Raw genomic sequence first — 27,546 nt, 5'->3', positions numbered from 1 at the left:
CCTAATAGCATTTCTTATGATTTTAAATTCAGAAAGGTAGACAGTTTGGGTGAGTCAATAAGCTGACTTCACAGGTTTTTTTAAATGTGAAAAAAGCGCAGCACTGTCAATTTTCTTCAGGAAAAATAGTGCTCTTAAAATTCATGATTCCTTAAGAAGAACCAAACATCACAGAACATGATTTCTGGGAAATCGGGTCCAGGATAAGATATATATTTTTTGCCCAATTTTCCAAGAGATACACTAACATTGTGTAAACGATCAAGAAGGCCCCATACCTGGACTTCATGACAAAGAAACCAAGCTGGTAAGTTGGTGGAAGCAGCAGAGAGGGCAGCAGTCTAATTTTGCTTACAGGGTCCAAAACTGGCCTTAAGTGAGTTTCCTTCAGAGAAGAAACTGAGATGATCATGAAACATTAATGATACTCAGAAATTTCAAATCCATCTCTATACCATTTCTTCAAGCAGATTTATTGTATTTTCCAAAACTATAGAAAAGTAGAGGTTTCAAGTAAGAGCCCAACCATTAGTCATGCCCATCTTGCTGACAAATGTCAAACAAGGATGGAGACAACATTCTTATAATAGTTAACTATACAGTAACTGCATTTTGATACCTTAAGCACCCACCCCAAGAGTACGTTAGCTAGAATTACATAAGATTCATTCCTTCTAGAATACTGTTCTCCAACTTTATTCATGTCCTGTCTTCTGCCAGCATCCATGAGACAGTTAACTGCCCAGGTACAGTAAGGAGGGCTCTTACCCAGTGGTAGGGCAGGTGGGGGAATCAAGACCCCTGCTCTTTGATGAATGTCTCCAGGCTGAGTGGTAAGAGGTTGCAGCAAACATGAGGTCCAGATGGGAAGCAGGAGGAAAATGTTGTATGTTAAGACAATGACACTAATGACTATGAGGCTGCTCAGCAATGAGTACACAGAGCCTTAGGGAGACTGACAACACTGGAGTCTATTTTTTGAGAATGAGAGGGCAGCAGCCCTAAACTGACACCACGGCGAACTTTGGGGAGAGGCAACTCAAGCATTATAGCTCTGCTGTGTCGGGCCCCATGTCCCAATCCTGCCCAGTCCCATCACGGGAGCAACAATTGATCAAAGGGTGGTCCAGAGTCACAAGGGCACTGGGAGTGGCCGTGGTGGCCCAGCAGGGGACAAAAAGGGCGCAGTGGGGTGCTCGGGGGCAGGGTGGCAAAGGGGAGAAAAGCATTGCAGGTGTTCCAGGCACCAGGTGTGGATGTGTTATGTCAGACAACTCAGCGTCATAGGAGTTTCTCCCAATTTGGGCCAAGCTACAAGTAGAGAAGGCCCGAGTGTGGTGTTACCACACCCCTGCCATCAGGGGGCGCCAAAACCCTGAACACACTGGATACCTTTCATTCAAGGAAAAACTGCAGTCTCTTCAGCTCCCCCACCACTAAAAAAGAAGCCCAGCACATTATTGGACTCTGGGTACTAGAGAAAAATATGTGCCTCACTAAACAGGCCTTGCTAATCAAATGAAAATGCTGCAGTCATGGGTGCAATTGCCTGGTCCTGGTATCTTGGTTTTGCATGAAGGGTTGGCAGCTAGCTGTTCTTTTGGGAGAAATCTTACCTCCCCCTTCACCATCTCAAACAAAGCTGCTGGCAAAAGGGCCTCAATTTATAAGCTCCCCTAAATGCCTGCGCCTACTTCAGCTCAGCTGAAATCTGACATATACACCAGAGCAACGCACAGCATGACACCAAGCTGCAATACTGACCTTAACCATGCACTTCAGGGTCCCAGAAGCAGCCACCTTGGAAGAAACTTCAGCAGGAACCTAGAGATTTTATTTCAGTCTATTATCTATTACAACCTGCTGAGAGCTTAGAATGACCTGCTAATGTCTGTTGTCATTGCCAATAATCACAGGCAACTCCCATCCCATCAGAGAGGCATCCAATGGCCACTCTTCCTGTCATGCAACCCAAAGGAGCACAGGACACGTCACTTAGGTTTTACAGTAACCATTCCCTTGGGTCAAGTCATCAAAGAGCTGCAGCCTTGATTGCCATGTATGACATAACCCAGGGACCCAGGCACCAGAAGCAGAATGTAGAAAACTAAGGAACAAATAACTCAGTGTCTTTAATAACTATATTGCAGGCCAAAAAAATAAAGGAAAAAAAAAGAACATACAAGATTAAAAGAGACTTAAGAGACCATTTGAATGCAATGTGGGTAGACCTTATATGGATTTTGATTCAATCAAACCAAATGCAAACCACTTAAGAGACAGGAAATTTTGAAAACTGGCCGGATATTTGATGATAGTAACGAATTATTATTAATTTTTTGGTATGATAGTAGAGTATTATATTTATGATTTTTAAAAACAGTTCTTACCTTTTAGAGACACATACTGAAATATAATGAAATGATACATTTTGTATTTGTTTCAAAACAATTGATAAAACAAGCTATGATTTGATCATTGCAGGTGGGTGATAAATATATGAGGGTCACTGTACTTTTCTCTTAGATATGTCTGAAAATTTCCATAATAAAAAGTGAAAACATTTTTTTTAGTTCTTACACAAAAATATGCAATACAGAGGCTCATAGCATTATGATTTGGGGATGGTTCATACATATTGTAAGCAAAATAACTTATGTTGCCTTAAAATGAGGGAAAAAATGCAGATAGATGAAATCTAAAAAGTTCCACACATCCATTGGTAGCTACAATTTCCAAATTCAATCCATTTTTTCCCAAGTTAAAAGGCAAACATTTTAAAAGAAGGCCTTAAAAACATACATTTTGCAGAGATCACCTGCAAGTTTAAGAATTAATTCTAAGTTTCCCGCATTCTCAGAACTCATAAAGTCTCAAATAATTCTTTGGATCAGTCCCTTTTCTGGATACGTTTATTATTTTGAGGTCATCAGTCATATGTTCAACAAATCCTGAATACCTATTAAGTGCTCAGTTCCATGGGTGAAATGGTGAAGACACAAGCCTTACCCTCCAGAAGTGGATAGTCTAGCCGAGGTTGCAGACATGGTAACAGGCCATGACAACAAAATGTGCTAAGATTCTAAGCATGTGTATCTATAAACTTTTAAAGAATAATTCTAAGAGTTGTGGCCACTGTGAGACAGCAGAACGTTTGATGATGGAAATAATTTACTTCACACATGCTATTGCTACTGTTCTCAATTCTGAATGCCTCTTTAAAACTCTGGCTCAAATGTGAGGTATTTCATACCAACTAGATAAAGAAATAGATCTGGCACAGAGGAGCCATGGCTATCCCTAATGTTTTGACAAGAGGTAAATAATACTTAAAACCTTTTCTATGGGGCGCCTGGGTGGCTCAGTTGGTTAAGCGACTGCCTTCGGCTCAGGTCATGATCCTGGAGTCCCGGGATCGAGTCCCGCATTGGGCTCCCTGCTCGGCAGGGAGCCTGCTTCTCCCTCTGACCCTCCCCCCTCTCATGTACTCTCTCTCATTCTCTCTCTCAAATAAATAAATAAAATCTTTAAAAAAAAAAAAAAAAAAAAACCTTTTCTATGTAATAAAAATCCAAGAGCTTCTTCCCTTTCCTACCTAAAATCACTTATTTTACCATGAAAAAACCCTTTGGAAATAGCCATGAGGAAAGCATCCCTGGATAATATCTTAATGTCCCTAAATGATTCACTAAGTTTGACCATCCGACGATGTATCTATTAGTTGGTCTCCCACCAAACACAATACCTTTAGCTCAGCATATATACCTTTAGCACAAGTTCATTCCATATTCAGATTTTTCAATTATAGTGCTTTACTGCCATTTTTGTCAGGATAATTACAGCAGGTATACAAATAGCTCTCTTTCTGTAATCTAAAACCAACTAAAAAAGAAAGCAGACACCAAGATAACAAGTCTTTCATGCTTAAAGGCAAATGTATTCAGTTCCTTTCCATGCAGCACATAAGGTATCTATATGCTTGTGATTTCTTTTCCAAATCAAGTTTGGGACAACCTTTGAGGATCCACTCATCCTCCAAGGTGAGCCATCTTATATACCATGCTCTGTTAAGTATCTTATATGGGAGGGGGAAAGGAACACTTTTGCTGACCTACAGATTAGTCAAGTGGGGAGTGTGCTGGGAGAAGAGCTAATGTCTATGGTCTCTTCCGTTGCCATCAGGTTCACAATAGGGCCGTATCAACTTGTACCGACAGATGCCTATAGAAGCCATTCAGATACGCCACAGCAGGGAGGAAGAAGAGGAGAAGCAGGAGAGACTTGATGTCCTATGATGGAGTGAAGAGGCTGCTGGTTTGGAAAAAAACAGGAATAATGAAAGTGAAGTTGTCCTCCTTAGGATGCCATGCCAAGCAGAAAGCCTCCGAAAAATCCCCCAGTCACTATAACGTTCTTCTTCACAAATGACACTACCTAGGAACAGAAGATAGCACAAATCGGTTATTTTGCAGGGATATTATTATTAGGAATCAGATCTCTATGACCTATGCGATCTTAACAATGTCAATCCCCTCACCACTGGGTCTCTGGGTCAAGATGGTAGCAGGGATGCTAGTGTGAAATGATAAAATTCAAGAGATGTTTTTGAAATGGGACTTTGATTGGATGACTGGCCATATGAGGGATGAGGAGGAGAAGCCAAAGGCAACTCCTTGGAATCTGTCTTCAGTTATGTCTGTTAGAGAGCTAAGAAATCTGCCTGAGAATTCATTTAGGAACAGGGAAGAACAGAGTTCACGGGGGAACTTATGGGGAAAGATTAAAGCTGTATTCAATAAACTAGTTATAGAGGCAATTCTCAGTTTCCAATTTCACTCCTTTGTTCTCCCTGACACCTACTTTCCAATTAAGGCTGCTCATTCTGAAGTCTCTCCTCCAAATTTCTCTATCCATTCATCCTGTCCATCCATCAGTCGATCTGTCCATCTACCTCACCCATCCCCCTCTGAGGCTTCCTCTTGAGTAGAAGCTATATACACACCTCACCACATCAAAGGATGATTAAAATAAGGATATCTTAAATTCACAAAACTTCCACCTTCTCCTGTCCACTCATCTGCAGCTCAGAACATGCACTCAGCACCCTTTGACTCCCGTGCCCCATCAATTTCCATTTCAGAGAGAACTTTGGCAAGTGGGTCAGACTCCCTCTTTTTCCCAAGTACAACCATCACCTTAGACACTGTTCATTGGGACAACATATCTGGTATCCTGGCCTAATCATTTCTTGAACTCAAGTACAGTGACTTCATGTCCCAACCATTTAAGCCTCTCATACCCTGACCTGCTCCACTCTACTACCCCATCCTTCTGGGACTCTTTAGCATCCTTACTCCCACTATGCCTATGACTTCCTATGTCACTTTCACTGGCCCTCTGACTTGACTGGACCCCACATTTCCCTACTTGAGGTATTGTCTTTTGCCACCTACCATCAGGGGGAATGAAAAAAATCATACAAATTCCTGAAATAATTGCTTTCATTCATTATCTTTACTTTCTTACTTCCTACTCATTCCTCAACTTGCTACAGTTTGGCTTTCAACTCCACCACCCCCCTAAAACTGTTGTCACTGAAGTCACCAATGACTTTATTGGTAAACACTGAATTTATCATCCTCATTCCCTGTGACAGTGCCAGGCCACAAATAGGAATGAAAAAAATTTGTGGAATGAACCAATTCCAAACCTTTTGGTTAGTTTATAACAAGTTCCCTCTGTGACTCAACAGTTAGTTTTAAAAAAAAACATTAACCTTATACTGTTTATTATATATACTTCCCATGTCATTAAAGAAGTTTTCAACAAGCATGTATTTTGTAAACATGCGAATAGTCAAGTTTTGGCAAAATGAAAAAAGTGTCACTTTTATAACCCTGAGCTTGAGGCAGGGATAGAAGTGGAAGGGACTATCTGCACTCCTGGGCCCCCACAGATGCCACCTTCCAGTCTGGGCAAAGGACCAGCTTTGGCCTGCCACCCACCATCATACTGGGACTGCCATTATGTACCTGGTGAGGTGGACTTATCTGTTCAGTATTTTCTAATCGGCTAAGTCATTTACCACTTATCTATCTGCTTTTCAACTTTCAAAAACTTGCTGACATTTCTTGTCTTCTGGTATTTTTCTCCTATTCTCTTGGTCCTTATGGGTTTAACCTGTTTTATTTTGTTGCCATCATTTGGCAATATTTCAAGGACAAGGCCTGTTTCAATTTACATCTAAATCCCTCTTCTGCACTTATCCATTCCTTCTCTCTGTGAATCCAGAACACCACTGATCAAGGCCTCCTTGATCCTAGTTTATTTCTCCCCACTTCAGTGCACTTATTTCTTTGGCACATTTAACGTATTTCCAAAGGTAATAAAGTAGCAAAATTCTTTTAAAAAGGAAGGACTTCTCCTGTCCTCCCAAGTGCCAGCCAATATAACCTAACCTGGTTTTATGTGTTAGAGCAGGGGTTAGCAAACTGTATAGCCTGTAAACCAAGTCCAGCCAGCTGCCTATTTTTATATAAAGTTTTGTTGCAACACAGCCACACCCACTTGTCTACATACCATCTATGCCTATTTTCATGCTACATGGTGGGGTTCAGTAGTTGTGACAGAGACCACATGGCCTACAAAGCTGGAAACATTTATCATCTGGCCCTTTACAAAAAAAAAAAAAAAAAGGTTGCCAATCTCTGAGCTAGACGTTCCTGCTAGTTATAGGTACATGTAAAGTATGGACATTTCAGAGAAGTGCGTGCATGGAGACAAAGTATGATTTAAAACCATCTACATCCCACTTGCTGCAAGAACGAACTCAAGGCATGTCCAATGCACATATGTAATGTATCATTTTGCATTCTCACTCACTGATAAAAGTCACCAACACTTCAATCACCCAGCTTTGAACAAATGCCTCTAAGGTAAAGATATTCCATCCAAGGCTGACATATTGGTGTGTCTACCCCACTGTCTGCACTCTTTTCACACTGCTGGTGAACAAAACAAGTCTCACCTCCTCTGCTTTGCTTTTGACCTCTGTAGTTATCTGGTTGCTCTTACGGATCTTCAGCTGTTCCTTGGCTTTCTTCATGTCCTTCTCTACTCGCTGCCAGTCAACCTTGATGTACCCAGTATGGTTTGCAAGCTATAGTTTCAATAATGACAGCAAAAAATAAGAAACACAGGCTTGTTATTTCTGTTCATTATGATTAAATCACTGAAGTACATTATCAAAAACCCTTCTGACTTTCCATTTCTTGAGACATTTGCCATCCAGTTCATTGCATGACAATGACATTCACTCCACATCTACTCAGTATCCACCCAACATGCAAGGCCCTATGCCTGATGCCAGATTGATAGACTGGCCTTCAATGACTGCTGGCAATTTTTACTCTTATTTATACTCTTATCCCTCTCTAGAAAGTTTTAAGTTAGCTTAAAAATATAACACGGTAAGAAGAAAATCAGAATTGAAAGTCAAGATGTAAGGTGAAGAAACCTTACAGACCTTACAGCCAACATAATCACTGTCGGCTCAGAAAGAAATCTTCTAATACATGGCCCCACAGAGATTTCTCAGGAGCAACTTCATATAAGGGGTACTGAGAGAAATACATCCAAATATATGTATAGAATATGCCCACTTCCCTTCATGAAGATAGCAGGCACAAACACTAAAACTCAGTGAAAACAATTTCACTGAGAATATGTGAATAGGATAAAACTTATTTAAATATGTTGTTTTCTGATGGATTGTTACCCCAGGAAGTAAAGAGACTCATTACAGCCCATCAATCAATCTTCATCAATATCACTTCTCTCCACCCAAGTTTTGGTAAGTCATACCTATCTGAATTTCTCAAAATATCTAAAACTAAAACTCTTCTCTCTACAGTCTCCTCATGCATTGTTGCTCTTCCTCTAGTTCCTATTTTAGTTAATGGCGCCATCAACTCATCAGTCACCCAAACCAGGATGGAGAAAATATTTGCAATATAGGTAATAAACAAAACATTACTACTCATAAAAAGTGAAATTGTTCTCCAGATCAGAAAGGAAGGAGCCAAACTGTTGCTATTCACAGACATGTCTGTCTACATAATCTCAAAGAATCCAACCAAAAAACGAACAAGAACTCCTGTATCTAACAAGCGAGTTTAGGCTGGCTGGCAGAGGCCGCACGATGCCTGGAGTCCCTGTAGAAGACGTGAACCAGCAGGAGTTGGTCAGAGCTCTGGCAGCCTGACTCAAGAAGTCTGGGAAGCTGAAAGTCCCTGAATGGGTAGACATGACCCTGTCAGACCCTACGATGAGAACTGGTTCTACACCCGAGCTGCTTCCACAGCACGGCACCTGCACCTCTGGGGTGGCGCTGGGGTTGGCTCCATGACCAAGATCCACGGGGGACATCAGAGAAACAGGGTCATTCCTGGCCACTTCAGCAGAGGCTCCAAGAGCATGGTCCACAGGGTCCTCCAAGCCCTAGTGGGGCTGAAAATGGAGGAAAAGGACCAAGATGGGGGTTGTGAACTGACACCTCAGGGACACAGGGATCTGGACATAATTGCTGGACAGGAGGCAGCTGCCACCAAGAAGCATTAGAACAAACGCTGGGTTAATATACTGCCTCATTTGTAAAAAAAAAAAAAAAAAGTGAGGTTAGCAAGGTTGCAGAACATATAAGATCAACACGCAAAATCAATTGCATTCTTTTTGCTAGCAATCGAAGCAACTGGAAATGGAAATAAAATTTATAATAGCTGTAAAATAAATACTAGATACAAATCTAAACAAAAATCATATAGGATCTGCATGCTGAAAACCATAAAATGCTGAAGAATTTAAAGATGAACAAATAAATGGAGAGGCAGGCCCTGTACATGGAATTGAAGACTTAAAATGATGTCCAATTCTTTCCAAGTTGAGCTACAGAGTTCCTGCAATCCCAATCCCAGCAGAATGCTTTTGCAGATATACAAACAAGCTGGTTCTAAAATGTGCACGGAAAGGCAAAAGACCTAGAACAGCCAAAATGATTTTTAAAAAGAATACAGTTGGAGAAATCATACTATCAGATTTTAGGATTTACTATAATGCTACAGCAATGAAGATGACAGTGTGATATTGGAGAAGGGACAGACACACAGATTAATGGAACAAAATAAAGAGTACAGAAACAGATAACCCAATTTAAAAAATGGACAAAAGATCATGTTGTCAAAAAGGTTCTGTGGGGGGCGCCTGGGTGGCTCAGTTGTTAAGCGTCTGCCTTCGGCTTAGGTCATGGTCCCAGGGTCCTGGGATCGAGCCCCACATCGAGCCTGCTTCTCCCTCACCCACTCCCCCTGCTTGTGTTCCTGCTCTCACTCTCTCTCTGTGTCAAATAAATAAATAAAATCTTAAAAAAAAAAAAAAAAAAAGGCTACCTGGATAGCAAATAAGCATATGAAAAGATGTTCCCTATTACTAGTTGTATCATTCTGAGTCCAACTGGAAGACAGGCTTGGGGCTGAGGGTGAGTGGCCAAGGAAAGCCCCAGTGTAACTGAAGGTATAAGGTATCTAGGAATGAAATCAAGGCACAGTGCAGAAGATGTGTATGAAGAAACATTTTAAAGTCTATGCGAAGACATTAAAGACCAAAATAAATGGAGAGAAAGCACATATTCACAGATGACTCATTTTCACAAAAGGTATTAATTCTTCCCACATTTACCTATATGGTTCCACGTAATTCCAATCAAAATTTCAACAAAATATTTTAAAATAATTGACAAGCCTCTTCAAGCAAAAAGTATAAAAGCAGCCACAGCACTCCTGAAAGGTATGTGGAGGAACCTGTAATACCAACTATCAAGGCTTAGTAAAGGTAGAAAGTTGACCAGTGAAACAGAATAGAGAAACTAGAATCAGATCCAGACATATATGGATTAATATATGATAAATGCCACACTATAAATATTGGGAAAAGGAAGACATTCACTAAATGCTGCTAGGACAAGTATCAGTATGAAAGAAAGGAAACTGGATCCCTACGTCAAATGACATCATGCCTACCCGCCATCATCCTCCCTCTGGTGACCAACAGCATGAGTGCACAGCACTGACTCCCCAGGTCCCACCCACCTCCCCTAGCAAGGAGGCATCCCTGTACTCCTTGAATATCTGACTCATGCAATACCAGAATCCCATTTTGAGAATCTTTCCTGGTGATACTTCCAGTACCAATTGCTTCTGTCAGTCAGGGCCCCCAAAAGAAACAGAGGGTATACTCAGATTAAGATATTTTGTAATGTCGGGGCGCCTGGGTGGCTCAGTTGTTAAGTGTCTGCCTTCAGCTCAGGTCATGGTCTCAGGGTCCTGGGATCGAGCCCCGCATCGGGCTCCCTGCTCGGTGGAGAGCCTGCTTCTCCCCCTCCCGCTCCCCCTGCTTGTGTTCCCTCTCTCGCTGTGTCTCTCTCTGCCAAATAAATAAATAACATCTTTTAAAAAAAGATATTTTGTAATGTATATAAATATTGAATCACTATGTTATACTCCTGAAATTAATATTGTATGTCAATTCTACTTCAAGTGAAAAAAGTTTAAGGTGAAATAAAAAAGATATTTCAAAGGAACATTAATATATTTACAAAGTCAAGTCTGGAGCAGGGTGTAGGGGAAACCACAGGAATAGAAGACTGCACTTCGGCCTGAAGGGGTGAGAGGAAGGAAAGATTACTGCAACCCGGAAGGACAGGGAAAGGTGTGAGGAGGGCCCCCGCCTTGCAGGGAGTCTGACCTGCCAGAGAGACAGAGAGAGGCCCAGACCTGCCCCAGCCCACTCTGCTTATCTAGCTCCAGTCACCTCCTGCCTGTAACTACATTAGACCTGCAGCCACAGGCACCCACCTTACCCTCTCCAAATTCCTGACCCACAGAAACTGTAAGAGATAATAAAATGATGGTTCTTTTGAGATTAGGTTTTGAGGGAATTTGTTGTGTGGCAATACTATACCCAACTCGCCCCAGCCCTGGCCACCACCCCGGCCTGCCAGTCACCAGCCTCCTCCTCCTACACATTTAACTTTCACCTGAGCCATCTGGGAAAATCACTCCACCTGCGGTTCGAAGATAGCACTTACCCCGCTAAAATGAGGACTGTCAACTGTAGGAGACAAAGGGCTATGAATTCGGAGACCGTGGCACAATTCAAAAAGTTATGGCTCCTACAGAGCATTGGTTCTCAAACTCTGCTCCACATCAGAATCATCTCAGGAGTTTAAAAATACTTAGATGTGAGGGTGCCTGGGTGGCTCAGTCAGTGAAGCATCTGCCTTCGGCTCAGGTCATGATCCCAGGGTCCTGGGATCCAGCCCCACGTCGGGCTCCCTGCTCAGTGGGGAGCCTGCTTCTCCCTTTCCCTCTGCTACTCACCCTGCTTGGGTTCTCTCTCTGTCAAATAAATAAATAAAATCTTTAAAAAAATACTTAGATGTGCAAGCACACCTTCCACCTATGAAATCAGGTGGGGGGGCGGTACGAGGCAGGCCCCAAGCATTAGTGTTTTTTAAACTCCTTAGGTAATTCCAACATGGAGTCAAGTCTGCAAAGCAATGCTACAATGCAGCCTCAGAGAACCAATACCTAGTAGTTCTGAAATAAACTCTGGGCCAAACAGACAAAAGAGGACATCAGATTGGACTGTCATTTAGCCCTCATTTCTCACTGACTGCTCTGGGATCAATGTCCCCTATGTAAAATAAATCCTATCACAGGGCATTTGCATAACTTCATATTTTTGAAATCACATTTGTTTAACATTTCAACTGGTCTCAAAAACCCAAAGGAGCTATGATAAGGAATATGTACTATGTCCCCATGTTATAGATTATGAAACAAAATGTGACTACTAACTGATGAAATTTGATTCAAATGGTCACTAGCATTTCAAATAGTACACTGAAAATAAGTGCAAAGGCTATTCTAGTGTAATATAGCCAAGACTATATATACATTCTTAATTGGCAAGGGGGATTTCCAAACATCTAGGAGTATTTCACATACAGACCTGAAGGAGAAAAAATCCACCTCCCACAGCTGTTGCAGCCAACTTTCCAACCTTTTGGAATATGAAACCCGTGCACCTACAAAAACCAAACCAACAACAGACAAGTTGACAGGCTGTCAAATGCATACAAACATGTACTTCTAACAATGTTCAGATCCTACTTACCTTGGGATCCTCCTTCCCACTCTTACATGATATAAGCAGAGAGCAGAGGCTCAGAAAGACCCTGATTCAAATCTTGGCTCTACCACTTACTAATTTTGTGGTCTTGAGCAAATCCCTTAAAACTTTCAGGTTGCACTTTAATTTTTTTTTTAAGGTTTTTAAAATTTGTTTATTTGAGAGAGAGCACAATCAGGGGGAGGGGCAGATGGAAAAGCAGACTCTCCGCCAAGCAGGGATCCAGGGACTCTGGGATCATGACCTGAGCTGACGGCAGACACTTCATCAACTGAGCCACCCTGGCACCCCTGGGTTGCACTTTAAAAGATGACTCTGGCTACATTGTGGAGAAGGGATTCCACGGGGAAAGCATAAAGGCAAATATCCTCCCAGGAAATTAAAAAACATGAGGGGACCAAACTCTGCAAACTAGTAAGTGACTCTGGCAAGACTGCAGTATAAAAGAGCAATATACAAAACTCAATTGTGTTTCTATATATAAGCAATGAACAATTAGAAATTTAAAATTTAAAAATACCATTTACAATAGGCGGGAAGCCTGCTTCTCCCTCTCCCACTTCCCCCTGCTTGTGTTCCTGCTCTCGCTAACTCTCTCTCTCTCTGTCAAATAAATAAATAAAATCTTAAAAAAAAAAAACTGAGTTGGGACAACTGGGTATTCCACATGAAAAAAAAAAGAAAGGAATCTACTACAAACTAACCACAAAAAACAATTCCAGGTGGATTTATAAATGTAAATGTGAAAGATAAAGTAATAAAGTTCTAGCATATGGGGTAGGCAAAGATTACTTAAACAGGCCCCCAAAATTACTAACCTAAAGGTAAAGATCCATAAAATTGACTACATTAAAAATAAGATCAGTTCATCAAAAGATACCAAAAGGCAAATGAAGACAATCACAGAATGTAGAATGAGTGAAAATATCCGTAAAACGTACAACCAACAAAGGACTCCTATTCAGAATATATAAAGAACTCTTATAATGCAGTAAGAAAAAGAATGACAACAGAAAAATTACATAAGATTAAAAATGAGACTTTATCAAAAAAGAGACCGAAAATGATCAAGAAACATAGGTAAAAGTTATTCAATATCACCACTACTCAGGAAAATGTAAATGAAAACCATGTGAGATACAACTATCAGACAAGCAAAAATTTAAGTCTGGCAATATTAAGTGCTTACAAGAATGCAGAGCATCAGGAACACTCAATCCTTGTTGTTGGGAGGGTAAACTGTTACAACCGCTTTTGGAAAGCAGTTTGACATAACCCAGCAAAGCCAAAGATACTTATGTCCCATGACCTAGCATTTCAACTCCTAGGTAAAAATGTGCGTATACACACACCAGGAAATTTATACAGTGTTCATATCAGCATTGTTTAAATTAGCCAAAAATGGAATCAACTCAAATGTCAGTCATCACCTGGGTAAAAATACTGTGGTATATTCATGCAATGAAATTCTATATATAAACAAAAACAAAGAAACTACAACTACATACAAAACAAAATTGAGCAAAAAAGGTAAGACTCAAAAGAATATACATAATTGCATTTATTTAAAGTTCAAAAGCAGGTAAACTATATTATTTACTGATAGAACTGGTGTTAAAACTACAAAGAAAAGCAAAGAAATAACTGCATAATAATCAGTACAGCATTTATCTCTAGAGTTTTTGGGGTGCTAATCATTTTTTTAACCTGTGTGGTTGTTACATAGGTGTCTGCTCTATATATATTCATTAAAATGTACACATATGTACTGCTCTGTATTTATATTATCTTGTACAATAACATTTTTAAATGTAAAAAGTAGAGATGAGATTGATGCATTATATATTCCTCACTAAATCTGCTATTAAACTTTTTGAATTTATTACAAATGACGCCATAAGCTGTGTCACAATTGAGGAAGTTATTGGCTACCTCCTAATTATACAACTTTCTATCCATGTGGTCCTGGGCCTTTTGAGCCTGAGTTCCTATAAAATAAGCATAATTACAGTACCAATTTCAGAGTGGCTGTGAGAAGAAAATGAGATATCTATATAAATACTAAAATATTTGTGTATTTTTGTGTTCTCTACTTCTCGGTGTGGAGAAAAGTGAACTCTTATATACTCTTAGTGGAACTGTAAATTGGTACAGCCATTGTGAGAAACCATATGGAGGTGTCTCAAAAAATTAAAAACAGGGCGCCTGGGTGGCTCAGTTGGTTAAGCATCTGCCTTTGGCTCAGGTCGTGATCACGGAGTCCTGGGATAGAACCCTACATACGGCTCCCTGCTCAGTGGGGAGCCTGCTTCTCCCTCTCCCTCTGCCATTCCCCCGCTTGTGCTCTCTGGCTCTCTCTCTCTGTCAAATAAAGAAAATCTTTAAAAAAAATTAAAAATAGAACTATCATAGAGGATCCAGCAATTCCACTTCGGGGAATATATCTAAAGGAAATAAAAACACTAACTCAAAAAGATATCTGCACCCCCACATTCATTGCAGCACTATTTACAATAGCCAAGTCATGGAAACAACCTAAGCGTACATCAGTGAGTGAATGGATAAACATGTGATATATACACACACACCATGGAATATTATTCAGCCATAAAAAACGAAATTCTACCGTTTGTGACAACATGGATTGACCCTGAAGAACTTACGCTGAGTGAGAAGTCAGACAAAGAAAGACAAATGCTGTATGATCTCAGTTATATATGCAATCTAAAACAAACACAAAACTCATAGAAAAAGTGATCAAATTTGTGGTTACCAGGGGCAAGGGGTTGGGGGAGGGGGAATTAGATGAAGGTGGTCAAAAGGTACAAACTTCCACTTAGAAGTAAGTATCAGGGAGGTAATGTACAATGTGATGACTATAGCAACCACTGCTGTATGGTATATAAGAAAATGGTTAGGAGAGCAGATTCTGAGAGTTTTAATCACAAGAAGACAATTTTTTTCTTCTCTTTTTATTATATATGTATGAGATGATGAATGTTCACTAAACCTACTGTGGTAAACATTTCACAATATATGTAAATCAAATCATCATGCTGTATACCTTAAACATACAGTGATATATATTTCTTGATAAAACTGGAAGAAAAATGAGAACAGTCAATCCAGTACCAATTCAATCCAGTGCCAATTTCAGAGTTGTTGTGAGAAGGAAATGAAATACATAAATACTTAAAATAGTGCCTGGCATATAATAAATACTATGTTTAGAAGAATGCTACATATTAAGTGATCAATTTCACAAAAGTCAATGTGTTTTCATTACTTAAGGAGATTGTTCCTGTAACTGCAATACTAAATCATGCAAAAAAAGACACTGGACATCTTTTTCATCACTTACCATCCAGTGACACCTCCAATTAACAGCTGGGTTGCCACGCTGTATTTTTCAGCTGAGGGCCCAGATTCCTGCCCAAACAGCTTGCGCCACCATGGCTGCTTTTTAGCAAATTCTGCAAGGTCCAGTGACTCAAAGTTTCCTACAAGAATTAAGATACTGAATAAGAAAATATTTACTTTTACAATAAATCACAGTTCTTAACTAGATTAAGAGATTTTTAAGGAAATGGGTACTGTACTAAGAACCTGCAAATATTCTATTTTAAACGGCAAATTAACTCTGAAATTGTGGCTAGCGACTTGAAAATCAGACTAAAATCAACAAATAGTATCTGTCTTAAAGAAAAAAATAACTAGACAATTTAGAATTAGTACTCTAGTTTTTCCTCTCAAATTTAAAAACAACCAATGGATGTACAAAATCTGATAGTAATAATAATGTATCCTAAATGAAATGGATTTTCTTCATTTGCCTCTCCTTTTCAAGAATATGTCAATACTATTTAGCTCACAAATTCACAAATTCTTACCACTATATGGATCTCCACTGATAATAAAGATAAAAGGTAATGTTCAACTGAGCTGTTACTATTTACCAGGCAATGTGCTAAACAATAAACATGTATACTTAATTAAATCCACAGAACATAGTAGGTACAAAACAAGGTACTATTTATTAATCCCACTTTATAATTAAGAAATGGTAGCTCAGAGGTTGATTTGCCCAAGAAAGGAAAAAGAGTTAACAAAATGTCTAATCCCTTTCTCTGTGGGAAGATAACGTAGGGATAAATTTAATGAATGATGCGCAAGACCTCTACACTGTAAAGAACAAAACACTGAAGAGAGAAAGTGAAGATGACTGAAATTAATGGAGATACATACTTTGTTTTGCAAGGCAGTATTTTTAAGATGTTCATTCTCTCCATATCCATCTACAGACTCAATGCCATTCCAGTCAAAAAGTACATTTTTATTTAGAAATTGACAAGCTGGTTCTAAAATTTATATGAAGATGCAAAGGACTACCTAGAGTAGTGTTCCAGTTACTATGGCAAATTACCCCAAAATGTCATGGAGCTAAACAATAATTTATTATGCTCTTAGATTCTGTGGATCAGGATTCAGACAGAATATGGCATTACAGTCCATTCCTACTCCATGATGTCTGAGGATTCAGCTGGAAGACTTACAGGCAGAAGGTCTGCAATCATCTCCTACATTCACATATACAGGCTGCCTCTCTATGTGGGTTAATTTGGACTGCCTTACAGCATGGTGCCTAGGCGCAAGGGTGCATCCCAAGGGAGGCAGTGAGAGATCAGGGAGGCAGCTGAAGGACTAAGCAGAAGGTGCTATTTAAGACCTAGCCCCAGAAGCCATGCAGTGTTACTTCCACCACATTCTGTAGAATCAGTCACAAACTCCCACAAAGTTTCAGGAGGGAATACATAGATCCCATCACCGAGTGGGAGCAGTGTCAGAGTCACACTGAGAAAAGAGCAGGTGGAATGAAGGATACAATGTGCCACAAGTGGTCAAAACAGTTTTGGAGAAAAAGAACAAAGTTTGGGGTGCCTCGGTGGCCCAGTCTGTTAAGCCTCAGATTCTTGGTTTCAGCACAGGTCATGCGTGGTCTCAGGGTTGTGAGATTGAGCCCCGTGTGGGAGTCCACGCTTATCAAGGAGTCAGCTTGGGATTCTTTCCCCATCTGCCCCTCCCCATGTACTCCTTTCCCCCCTTCCCACCTGCTCGCTGGACCGCGCTTTCTCTCTCTCAAATAAATAAATAAATCTTTAACAACAACAACAACAAAGAACAAAGTTCAAGGAATTTCAAGACTTCTTACAAAGCTACAGAGGAATACAGCTACCTAACGTCGACTTATAAAGCAACCATATTTGACAGTGTAGAACTGACACACATATATGAATGGAAGAGAATAGAGAGTCCACAAGTAGATGTACACATAGCCATTCGATTTTCAATAACACGGCACCAAGGCAATTTAATAGGGAAGGAGTGTTTTCAACAAATTGTGTTAGAACTACTAGGTATCTGTACTAAAAAAAATGCAATCCCTACCTTATATCATACACAAAATATAATTCAACATGGATCATAGATCCCAATTTAGCAGAACCAAAATATGGATGTTTGAGGAAGTACGTATCCTATGGGTTCACAAGTAGCTACATGAAAATTATTTTTCTAATGTAACAACATTAGACACCAGTACAAAAGAACACTAAAACATTACTGCTGTGTTGAAGAAGTTGTCTCCCTGGGTTAAAGAATATCACTGAAAACAAGAACGGAAAAAAAAAAAACCCACCAAGAATGAGTTTTGAGGTTTGTGTTGTGTTTTTTTTAAGATTTATTTATTTTAGAGAGGGGCGGGCGAGGGGCAGAGGAAGAGGGAGCAGGAAAGAATCTCTGGCAGACTCCCCGCTGAGCACAGGGATGGACGCTCTGCCGGCTGGATTTCAGGGCTCGGATTTCAGGGCTCAATTTCACGACCCTGAGATCACTGACCTGAGCTGAAATCAGGAGTTTGACGCTTAACCCACAGCGCCATCCAGGCGCCCCTGAGTTTTGTTTTAATGTAATTTTACCAAGCCCCTCAGCTCAATTGGAGGCTCCAGTCAAAAGGGGGATCAAATCAGAGACGTTTAGTTCATCGAACTTCAGTTATTCAACAAACACTGTTAACCAGTATGTAGACAAAAGTCATTTAGCCTTGTTTATGGGTCCAGGAAATCAATTATCACAGTGTTATGTGTTCATCACCATGATAAAGATTGAAATTTATGATGCCTACCTCAAAATTTCTCACAACCATTTCCTAGAAGCAAATATTTAATCAACCTATATATTTTAAGTGAATGAAGGCAGTGTACTCTGCAAGAAAATAATTACATTGTGCATTCCAACCCCTTAGTCACTTAAACTCGGTGGGGTGCTGGTCAATGATTAACAACCGGCTGCGGGTGATCTGTAGTGTACATCAATTTCCACGATGTATTCACTCCCTGCGAGTGTGACAGCATGGAACTGTGACATCACTGAACGCAGGGTTGGAAAAAGATGCACAGTATCATACCACACTGCTATTTCCATTACACGGACAGCACAGATGTAAATAACGTCAGGAGCATAGATAACAGCATACCATAGCAGACAATTAAGAAGTGATGAATTGTGAATACCTTCACTGCCTTTGTTTTTAACATAATTTAAGTAATTTTAGGTTTATATAATTGGGTTTTCGATGATGGCTGTGTTTAGCAATGGGATCTTGTGAACCAATCCTGAATTAATTAGTAGGGAAAGAAGCATGATTTAAAGTCATGCTCCTCTGTGTATTTTATTATAGGGCATCTTCTTTGACTACGCGGACTGAATATAAAAACTATTTCAAAGTACAATCCCATGTGTACTACTCTTTCAAAACCATCAACAGCACAAGAGAAGGCTCCTTTGCACACAGAAGAGGCTTGCCAGGTGTTTGAGATGAACGGTCAAAAGAAGTCGCTTTAGTCTCAAAGTGCCAGAGCGCTTCCGAGAACCAGGACAGAATGTCTCCGAGTTGAGGCTGTTCGGGGCGGCGCCGGAAGGCCGACTGAGCCCCAGAGACAACACCCCGGGGCAGTTCAGTCCCAGCCCGGCGCCTGACCTTGGCCGGACCCTGGGAAGCGGCTGGGTCAGGGGCGAGACTGGCACGCCCTCCCCGCCCGTGCACTGCCAGAACTCCCGGGGGAACTCTGCTGGGACCCGCAGGCGCGGAGCCCTTCCCCTTCCGGAGCTGGGAAAGGCGGCTCTCCGTGGCGCCGGCGCTGCGCGCGCCCGTCCTTACCTTTACTGGATGCGGCCATTTCGGCGAGTTTGTCTCGCGATGACAGCCGCAGGGTTTGGGCGCGGTAGGACGCGGAGTGGCGCGCCGTCATCACCGCAAGCTGGCTTCCGGCACGTGGGGCAGATGTTTCCATTCCCACGGCGGCAGCGGAAGAGGGCGGGCCGAGCGCCTAGCTGTCTCTTCCCACCCCCGCGCGTAGCTGCGTCACAAGGCTCCGCGGCCCCGCCCAGCAGGTACGCCGAGACGGGCGTGCACAAAGAGCCTGCTCTGACGGAGGCTCTCACCTAGAAGATTTGAGACGCGACCGCCACCTTGCCGTTCCCTAGTAAGGACTCTTTTACCCATTACTTTATTTAAAAATAAAGCTGGTTTGCGGTGTTAGTTCATGTAAACGTTGAGCAAATACTTATCAGTGCTTGCTATGTGCCCGACTTTGTTCCAGTAGAGAAAGTCAGGCACTTAAAAAACCACTGCAATAAGTAAGAATGCCTTTGGAGCCATTTAACCATGTTTCAGGGCACGTCTCCCCACTCCACCCCACCCCTAAGCTACTCCTCTCGCCCTCACGCTATCCCAGTTAATGGCAAGTTCACCATTCCAATAACTTTGGTCTTAATTTTGAACGCCTCTCTCAATGCTACAAATCCAGTTCATCAGCAAGCCCCATAGATACCGCTTCACAGTGAATCCAGCCATTTCTTAGCCCAGCTCACAATCATTTCTTGCCCGAAGTTAACAGGTCGATCTGCTCCTACCCTTATCCGCCTAAAGTCTGTTCTCTCCACCTCGGCCAGAAAGATTGGTCTAAAAGGTAATTCTGATCACAGCCCTCCTCTACTCAGAAGCCTACCATGTCTCCCTATTGTCCTCAGTAGAGAAGCCAAACTCCTTTTGCTGAACTGTAACCTACTCGGTGAGATTTTCCATGACCATCCTCCTTTAAAATTGCAGCCTGGTATATCCTGCCTTCCCCTGCTTACTTTCCTTTTGTGCACAGCACTTATTTCACCTTATAACATACTGTATGAGGTACTTATGTGTGATAAGTATTAATTACATCAGTTGCTTGTATTTTTCAATGCTGTGTATCCAGTGCATGGAAGTATAGCATAGGAGTTTGGAGCATGAGTATGGAGTCGGATTACATGGGTTGGAATGCTACCATTTGGCAAACTGTGATCTTGGCCAAGTTGCCTAACCTCTCTGTGCTTCAGTTTCATCACCTGTAAAATGAAGACAAGAATAGCAGCTGCATTAAAGTAACTTACAGCAATTCCTGGCATATAGTACATGCTAGCTATTATTTCTGCATCCTGGTGGGTGACAGAGAGAAGGTCTCAGCAAATGTTTATGAAAGGGACTTCTTCCTGCTTGTTTCCAAGCTGGACAACACCTCACCAGTTGCTCCTAGGCACATTCATACTTCTGCAGAACTGGACTCTTAGTGATAACATTTTTTATAGCAACCCTGGTCAAGTTTCTTCTTATTATCTCCTATACTTTGAGGCCCTCATTCCCCCTGATAAACATTAACCTGAGTAGGGGCTCTGCTTGAGCTCAGCAGGGCTACATATTGATGTAAGGAGATCTATCCTATACCTGGGACAAACACAAACAACGTTAAGAAGCATCACGTAACAACAATGCAATATAAATAAATACATGAATGCTGAATGGTTATGAGTGCTACATAGAAAAATGAAGCCAGGAGGGATATCAGTACTGCCAGTGGGGGTAGAGAGCTTACAATGTAAATGTGGTGGTTCATATTTAAGCTCATTGCGAAGGCAGGATTTGAGTCAAGACTTGAAGGAGATGTGAAAGTGGAAATGTATGGCGATCTGGGGAAAAGATGTTTCAAGTAAAGGGGATAGCAAGTGCTAAGGTCTAAGTGCAAGAGTGTGCTTGGTTTTTAAGGAAGAGCAAGAAGGCCAGTAGCCATAGTGACGTAAGACCACAGAGGTCTGAAGGAAAAGGACATGCAGATCATGGGAGATGCTCTAGGCCATGGTAAAGACTTAGGATTTTACTCTGAGGTCAGAAGCCAGTGGAGGGTTCTGAGTGAAGGAGTGACACGATCTACTTTATAGTTTTAAAAAGTCACTCGGTGGCTGTGTGAGGGGCAAGGGTAGAAACAAGGAGACTATTAGAATACTGGTTACTCTTGTTTGTGCAAGTGGATTCCAGAATTTCCAACAACATCCAGAGCTGCTTTTGCTGCTCCTCTTCACCTTGACCTCTCCTTCTCTCTCTTCCTTTCCTTAAAGGTTCTGATGAAAGCAGCATTCTTGTGCCCTTAGTACTCTCAAAAGTGAATGGGTTAATATTTAGCTCCACCTCTCTTTTCCTGTGGCTGCTTTCCACTGCTAAAAAGGAAGCAATCTTATCTGTTACTGCTTACTGCTGATGCTGCTGTAACATCCAGCAGGTAAAGTTCCCTAAAATTCACAGCAAAAATTTTGGGACTTTTCACTAAATCATAGAAAATTTACCTTTTTTTTCCCCTGGGAGCTGAAGATATTTTAGAGAAGAATTAATCTTTTGTTTCTCCAGTTGAACATTTTTTAGCAATACGAGCCATGCAAACAGAACTCTCTACCTGCTTCTTTCTGTGCCTTTTGCCATTCAGCTTTAGTGCCACCAGAAGATACTACCTGGGTGCAGTGGAACTGTCCTGGGACTATATGCAAAGTGAACTGCTCAGTGAGCTGCACGTGGACACAAGGTAAAGGCACGTTCTATAGGGTCCGGTCAGGATTGTGAGGATGTGACTGTTTGGAGGAAGGTGCAGATGTCAGGTTAGGATGGTTGTGATGGTAGTTAAGCACTGAAAAAGCACTATCGAGGTAAGGTATGAGTGCTTATTGCCAGTCCTTTTCACAGATGTGAACTATTTGTGGATATGTTGTTATGTTGTGTCCATTGCTTCTCTTTGTCACATGCTGCCACTTTGGAAACTAGACAGTGGAGGGAGAACCAAGAGGCAAGGAGCCTGAGAGAAAACAAAACCTCCCTCAGCCTACCTCCAAGCTTCCATACAGAGAAACAGAACAATGAGATCCCATCAGTATTACACACAACTTTAATCTGTAGTTCTCCTGTGTGGGTGTGGTGTGGTTTTGATACTTTTGCCCAGGTTTGGTTTAAGAATGGTATTAGCCAGGGGCGCCTGGGTGGCTCAGTCGTTAACCGTCTGCCTTCGCAGGGTCCTGGGATCGAGCCCCACATCGGGCTCCCGTCGGCGGGAGGCCTGCTTCTCCCTCTGCCACTCCCCCTGCTTGTGTTCCCTCTCTCGCTATGTCTCTCTCAATAAATAAATAAAATCTTTAAGGAAAAAAAAAAAAGAATGGTATTAGCCATGAGTTCAGAAGCTTTTCATCTTTTTTGGGTTCCAATACATTTGGGGAGACTAGTATTAAATGATTTTTTCAATATTATCTATGATCATCGATTTATTTGGGTTTTTCTGCCTCTTCAGTCAAATTTCGTTATATATATTTTTCTAGAAAGCAGTCTAGATTTTTCTGAATTTGAGAATGTATTGCTATCAAGTCACATACTAGTCTTGTGATGTTCAACTATTCTGTGTCTGTAATTATATTTCCTTTTTCATTCTTATATTATGTAAGTCCTCTTTCACTCTCTTAAAAATAATGTTTCTAGGAAGTTTCTCAATTTTGTTGATCTTGTCAGGAACCATCTTTTGTTTCTATCAATTTCTGCTTTTACTTTCATTAATTCATTCCTTCTTCCTGATTTCCTTTGGTTCATTTTGCTGATCTAGTTTTGCTTATTGAATTGAATGCTGAAATCATTTATTTTAATTTTGTTTTGTTTTCTTTAAATGTGTATTATAAAGATTTAACCCCAGTACATATATAATGGCGATGTAAATATTAAATGTGATCATGTCATACGCTACAGTCTTTTTTTTGTTCTGTTTGGCTCCCCATCTTCCTTCTACATTAGCCCCCTTCTTGCCTATTCCCAAACAAATAACCCTAGTATGATAATATATACTCATGCACACACACATATATATATGCAAATAAAGGTTTTCTCGGTCATTCTTGTTTTACAAAAATGGGATATTACACACACGTTTCTCTCTCGTTAGCACCTAGTAGAATTCTAAGTCAGTTAGCATAGCTTCATTTCATTTTTCTTTTTATTTTAGAGAGGGACTGGAGGGGAGGGCAGAGGGAGAGAGAGAGGATCTTAAGCAGGCTCCACGCCTAGCGTCCACCCTGAGATCATGACCTGAGCCTAAATCAAGAGTTGGACACTTAACCAACTGAGCCACTGAGCCAGGTGCCCCAATTCATTCATTTTAATGACTACATAAGATTCTGTATTATTTCCACTTTTTGGTCATTCATTACACACTGGTGCTTTTATTCCTATGGGACAGATTCTCAAGAGGGATATTACTGGAATGAAGGGAATAATTTCCAGAAAGGCCAGAACTCTTCAAACATTTCTACTGTCAACATATGCGAGTGCCCTTCTCCCTGTTCTCATATCAATAAGTTTTATCTTGTTCTTCTAATTTTTGCCAATTTAGTTAGGTATAGAGTGATGCTGCATTGTTAATTGCATTCCTTTTATTTCTTAGGTTGAACATCTTTTCAAATGCCCGTTGGCTATTGCATTTATATTTTGAGATTTGACTATTCATATGTTTTGCCCATTTTTCTTTGGACTATTTTACTTTTTTAATTACAAAAACCCTTTTATTATCACAAATGTTAACTATTTGTTATACTGCATTAACATACTAGTGTATAGTGCAATTTCCCCCCAAGACCTATTGTTTACTGACTTGTTCATAACTTTTACTAAAATTTAAAAAAAAATTTATAGTCAAATATATCTGTCTTTTCTTTCATATCTTCAGAGTGGCCAGTGTTGGTTAAAAATGTTTTCTGCCTGGGGCACCTGGGTGGCTTAGTTGTTAAGCGTCTGCCTTTGGCTCAGGTCATGTTCCCAGGGTCCTGGGATCGAGCCCCACATCGGGCTCCCTGCTCCGTGGGAAGCCTGCTTCTCCCTCTCCCACTCCCCCTGCTTGTGTTCCTTCTCTTGCTGTGTCTCTCTCTGTCAAATAAATAAAATCTTTAAAAAAAAAAAAAGTTTTCTGCGTATCAAGGTTGTATGTGTATTTCCCAAATTTTCTTGTTTTGTTTTTTACATTTCATTCATCTGATAATTATTTTTATATATGGTATAGAAGTGGGATCTGTGTAGTTTTATTTCCATCTAGATCAATAGCCTATGGCAATGGCACCATTTATCAAATAATACATCTTTTACTACTGATTTGAATAAACCCATTCATCATATAAAATTTTCATACATACTGTTATGTATTTCTGGATGCATTATCCTTCTTCATTGAACTACTTTACTTTTGTCTTGCTATGCCAATACCATACTGATTGGATTACAATGGGTCTATTATATCTTCTGATATCTGGTAAGTGAAATCAGTCCTCGCTGCTCTTTTTTTTTTTTTTTTAACCTTTCTTAGCATTTTTTTTTTTTTAAGATTTTTATTTGTTCATTAGAGAGAGAGAGAGCATGTGTGCAGAAGCCAGGGAAGGGGGGAAGGCGGAAGGAGGGGGAGAAGCAGACTCCCTGCTCAACAGGGAGCCCAGTGTGGGGCTTGATCCCAGGACCCTGGGATCATGACCTGAGCTGAAGGCAGACGCTTAATGACTGAGCCACCCAGGCACCCCTACCTTTCTTAGCATTTCTTAGGCATTTTATTCTTCCATATAAAAATTTTAAATTTTCTTCCAATTAAAAAGAGCCAAGTCCTATTGTGATTTTAATTGGAATTTTATGAAACTTTTATTAATATAATGTAAGCAGTTTATTATATTTATCTCTATGCATTTTATAAATGTGTTGCCATTGTTAATAAAATATTTTCTCTTATTTCTATTTCTTGATGTTTAGTACCAGAATAAAGAAAACTATCTGTTTGTTTATATTCATGTTGAATCTAGCTACCTTACAGAATTCTGTTATTAATTCTAGTAATTTTACACTAGAGTCTCTATGAGTATTGAATCTTACCTAAAATGAGCAAAATGAGACAGATTATAGCTCTTTTCCAATGTTTATAACCTATTCTTTTTTATCTTACTGAATTTACTAGAAAATACAAGAAAATGTTAAATATTAGTGATGAAAGCAAGCATTCCTATCTACTCCATGATTTTACTTGAAGTAGTCTTAATATTTGGTTATTCAGAATAATATTTGCTGTTTGTTTTTCATAAATAGTCTTTGTTACTTCTATTCCAATTTGCCATAAATTTTTTTTAAAGATTTATTTATTTTAGAGAGATAGAGTGAGCGAGCATGAGCCAGAGGAGGGGCAGAGGGAGAGAGAGAATCCTGAAACAGACTCCCTGCTGAGCATGGAGCCCAGCGTGGGGCTCATGGGGCTCGATCCCATGACCCTGAGATCATGATCTGAGCAGAAATCAAGAGTTAGCCACTTAACTGACTGACCCACCCAGGCGCCCTGCCATAAAATGTTTTATTAGAAATGACTTCAACATCTCATATCATCTAAGTTTTACTTTTTAATATGTTGATTGACAAATGGATTATGTTTATAGATTTCCTGATATTGAATAAGCTTACATTCTTGGAGTACAATCTAATATTCCTATAATTTGATTATTGCTAATATTTCTTTGAACAATGAATATTTCTTTGAACAATACCACCCTTTGACAGCTCAGCTGGTAGAGCAGAGGACTATAGAGGTAAACACTGTGTGCCTTTATTATGTGAGATTAATCTATAGCTTTATTTTTGACTATTACTAGATTTTGGTATTAAAATTTTACTGGTTTTTTCATAAGTAAATTTTCTTTTCTGGGTATGATAGACAGTTAAAAGGACCTCACTAACTATTTTGTGTTTACTTTTTATATGTGTAAAGCTTTGCAGTAGCTTTTAAAGTGTAATTTATTTTTATATCGAGTGCACTATTCTTCACTGTGTTCCGCAGTTTTATATGACTTGTATTAGAAGCACTGCACTGCACTGAGTTGTTTGTACACTGACCTGAGAACCGTAGATGTGACCACAAATAAAGCTTTTGTGAAACATAAAAAAAAAAAAAAAAAAATTTACTGGTTTTATCAAATGAATTGATGAGTGCTCCATCTTTTATAGCTCAAATAACATTAGAATTATCTATTGTTTAATAATTAGAAAAGGGGAGCCTGGGTGGCTCAGTCAGTTGAACAGCTGCCTTTGGCCCAGGTCATGATCCCGGGGTCCTGGGATCGAGCCCCACGTTGGGCTCCCTGCTCGGCAGGGAGCCTGCTTCTCCCTCTCCCTCTGCCCCTCATCCCCCTGCTCGTGCTCTCTCTCTCTCTCAAATAAATAAATAGAATCTTTAAAAAATAAATAAAAGGTAAGACTCATTTATGAGTCTATTTGCTCCGGGTGACATTTGCAATATTTTTAATCATCTCTTCCGGCTCTTCTATGAAAATTAGTTAAATCAAGTTTCAACTTTTTTTGAAGTCAGCTTTAATTTTATATTTGTACAGGTAATCACTTTATTTTTTCAATTCTGTTGCCACATTATCTAAATTATATGCCTTTTCTTTTTTTTTTAAGATTTTATTTATTTATTTGACACAGAGAGAGAGATAGCAAGAGCAGGAACACAAGCAGGGGGAGTGGAAGGGGGAGAAGCAGGCTTTCTGCCGAGCAGGGAGCCAGATGCGGGGCTCGATCCCAGGACCCTGGGATCATGACCTGAGCCGAAGGCAGACGCTTAACGGCTGAGCCACCCAGGCGCCCTGCCCTTTCTTTTTCTTAAATTACTATCTCTTTGCTATTTATCTTTTATCCACAAACAGGTTTGTAAGGGATTTGTCTATTTTGTTGTTGGTGATGTTCTTTTCAAACAATGAGCTTCTAAGTTTCTTTGTTTTTCCCAGTTATTTTTTTAAAGATTTATTTATTTATTTATTTGAGAGCACAAGTAGGAGGGGCAGAAGGAGAGGGAGAGAGAATCTGCAGCAGGTTCCCTGCTGAGCGCGGAGCCCGAC

At 40.3% G+C, this 27,546-nt stretch overlaps 2 protein-coding genes and 1 pseudogene across 8 annotated transcripts in view; 2 read left to right on the top strand and 1 right to left on the bottom strand.

Moving 5' to 3' along the window:
- Positions 1-2,761: 2,761 nt before the first annotated feature.
- FUNDC2 (FUN14 domain containing 2) lies at positions 2,762-19,620 on the bottom strand. Its single transcript, XM_045884629.3, has 5 exons — positions 19,463-19,620; positions 15,608-15,746; positions 12,067-12,142; positions 7,028-7,159; positions 2,762-4,434 (listed from the first exon to the last, which is right to left on the bottom strand). The coding sequence occupies exons 1-5, from the start codon at positions 19,593-19,595 to the stop codon at positions 4,357-4,359; spliced, it is 558 nt and encodes a 185-aa protein (XP_045740585.1). The 5' UTR covers positions 19,596-19,620; the 3' UTR covers positions 2,762-4,356.
- LOC123851108 (small ribosomal subunit protein eS19-like) lies at positions 8,201-8,817 on the top strand (annotated as a pseudogene).
- Positions 19,621-19,684: 64 nt separating the features above from the next.
- F8 (coagulation factor VIII) overlaps positions 19,685-27,546 on the top strand; it is a 139,216-nt gene continuing 131,354 nt past the window's right edge. For 3 of the 7 annotated variants that reach the window (XM_045884589.3, XM_045884580.3, XM_045884596.3), the window contains exon 1: positions 21,789-22,187. In XM_045884589.3, the coding sequence (XP_045740545.1) occupies positions 22,042-22,187 (146 nt within the window). In that variant the 5' untranslated portion in view covers positions 21,789-22,041. Of the gene's footprint in view, positions 19,788-21,788; positions 22,188-27,546 lie in introns of those variants that run through there. The other 4 variants (XM_054509701.2, XM_064574776.1, XM_064574774.1 and 1 more) reach the window with 3 other exon arrangements.

The sequence above is a fragment of the Mirounga angustirostris genome, unplaced genomic scaffold, assembly GCF_029215605.1.
Source record: "Mirounga angustirostris isolate CCGP_5_RB_7025 unplaced genomic scaffold, mMirAng1.0.hap1 SCAF_11, whole genome shotgun sequence".
NCBI lineage: Eukaryota > Metazoa > Chordata > Mammalia > Carnivora > Phocidae > Mirounga > Mirounga angustirostris.
The sequence above is the reverse complement of the archived record's forward strand: the minus strand, read 5'-3'. Positions and strand labels throughout refer to the sequence as shown.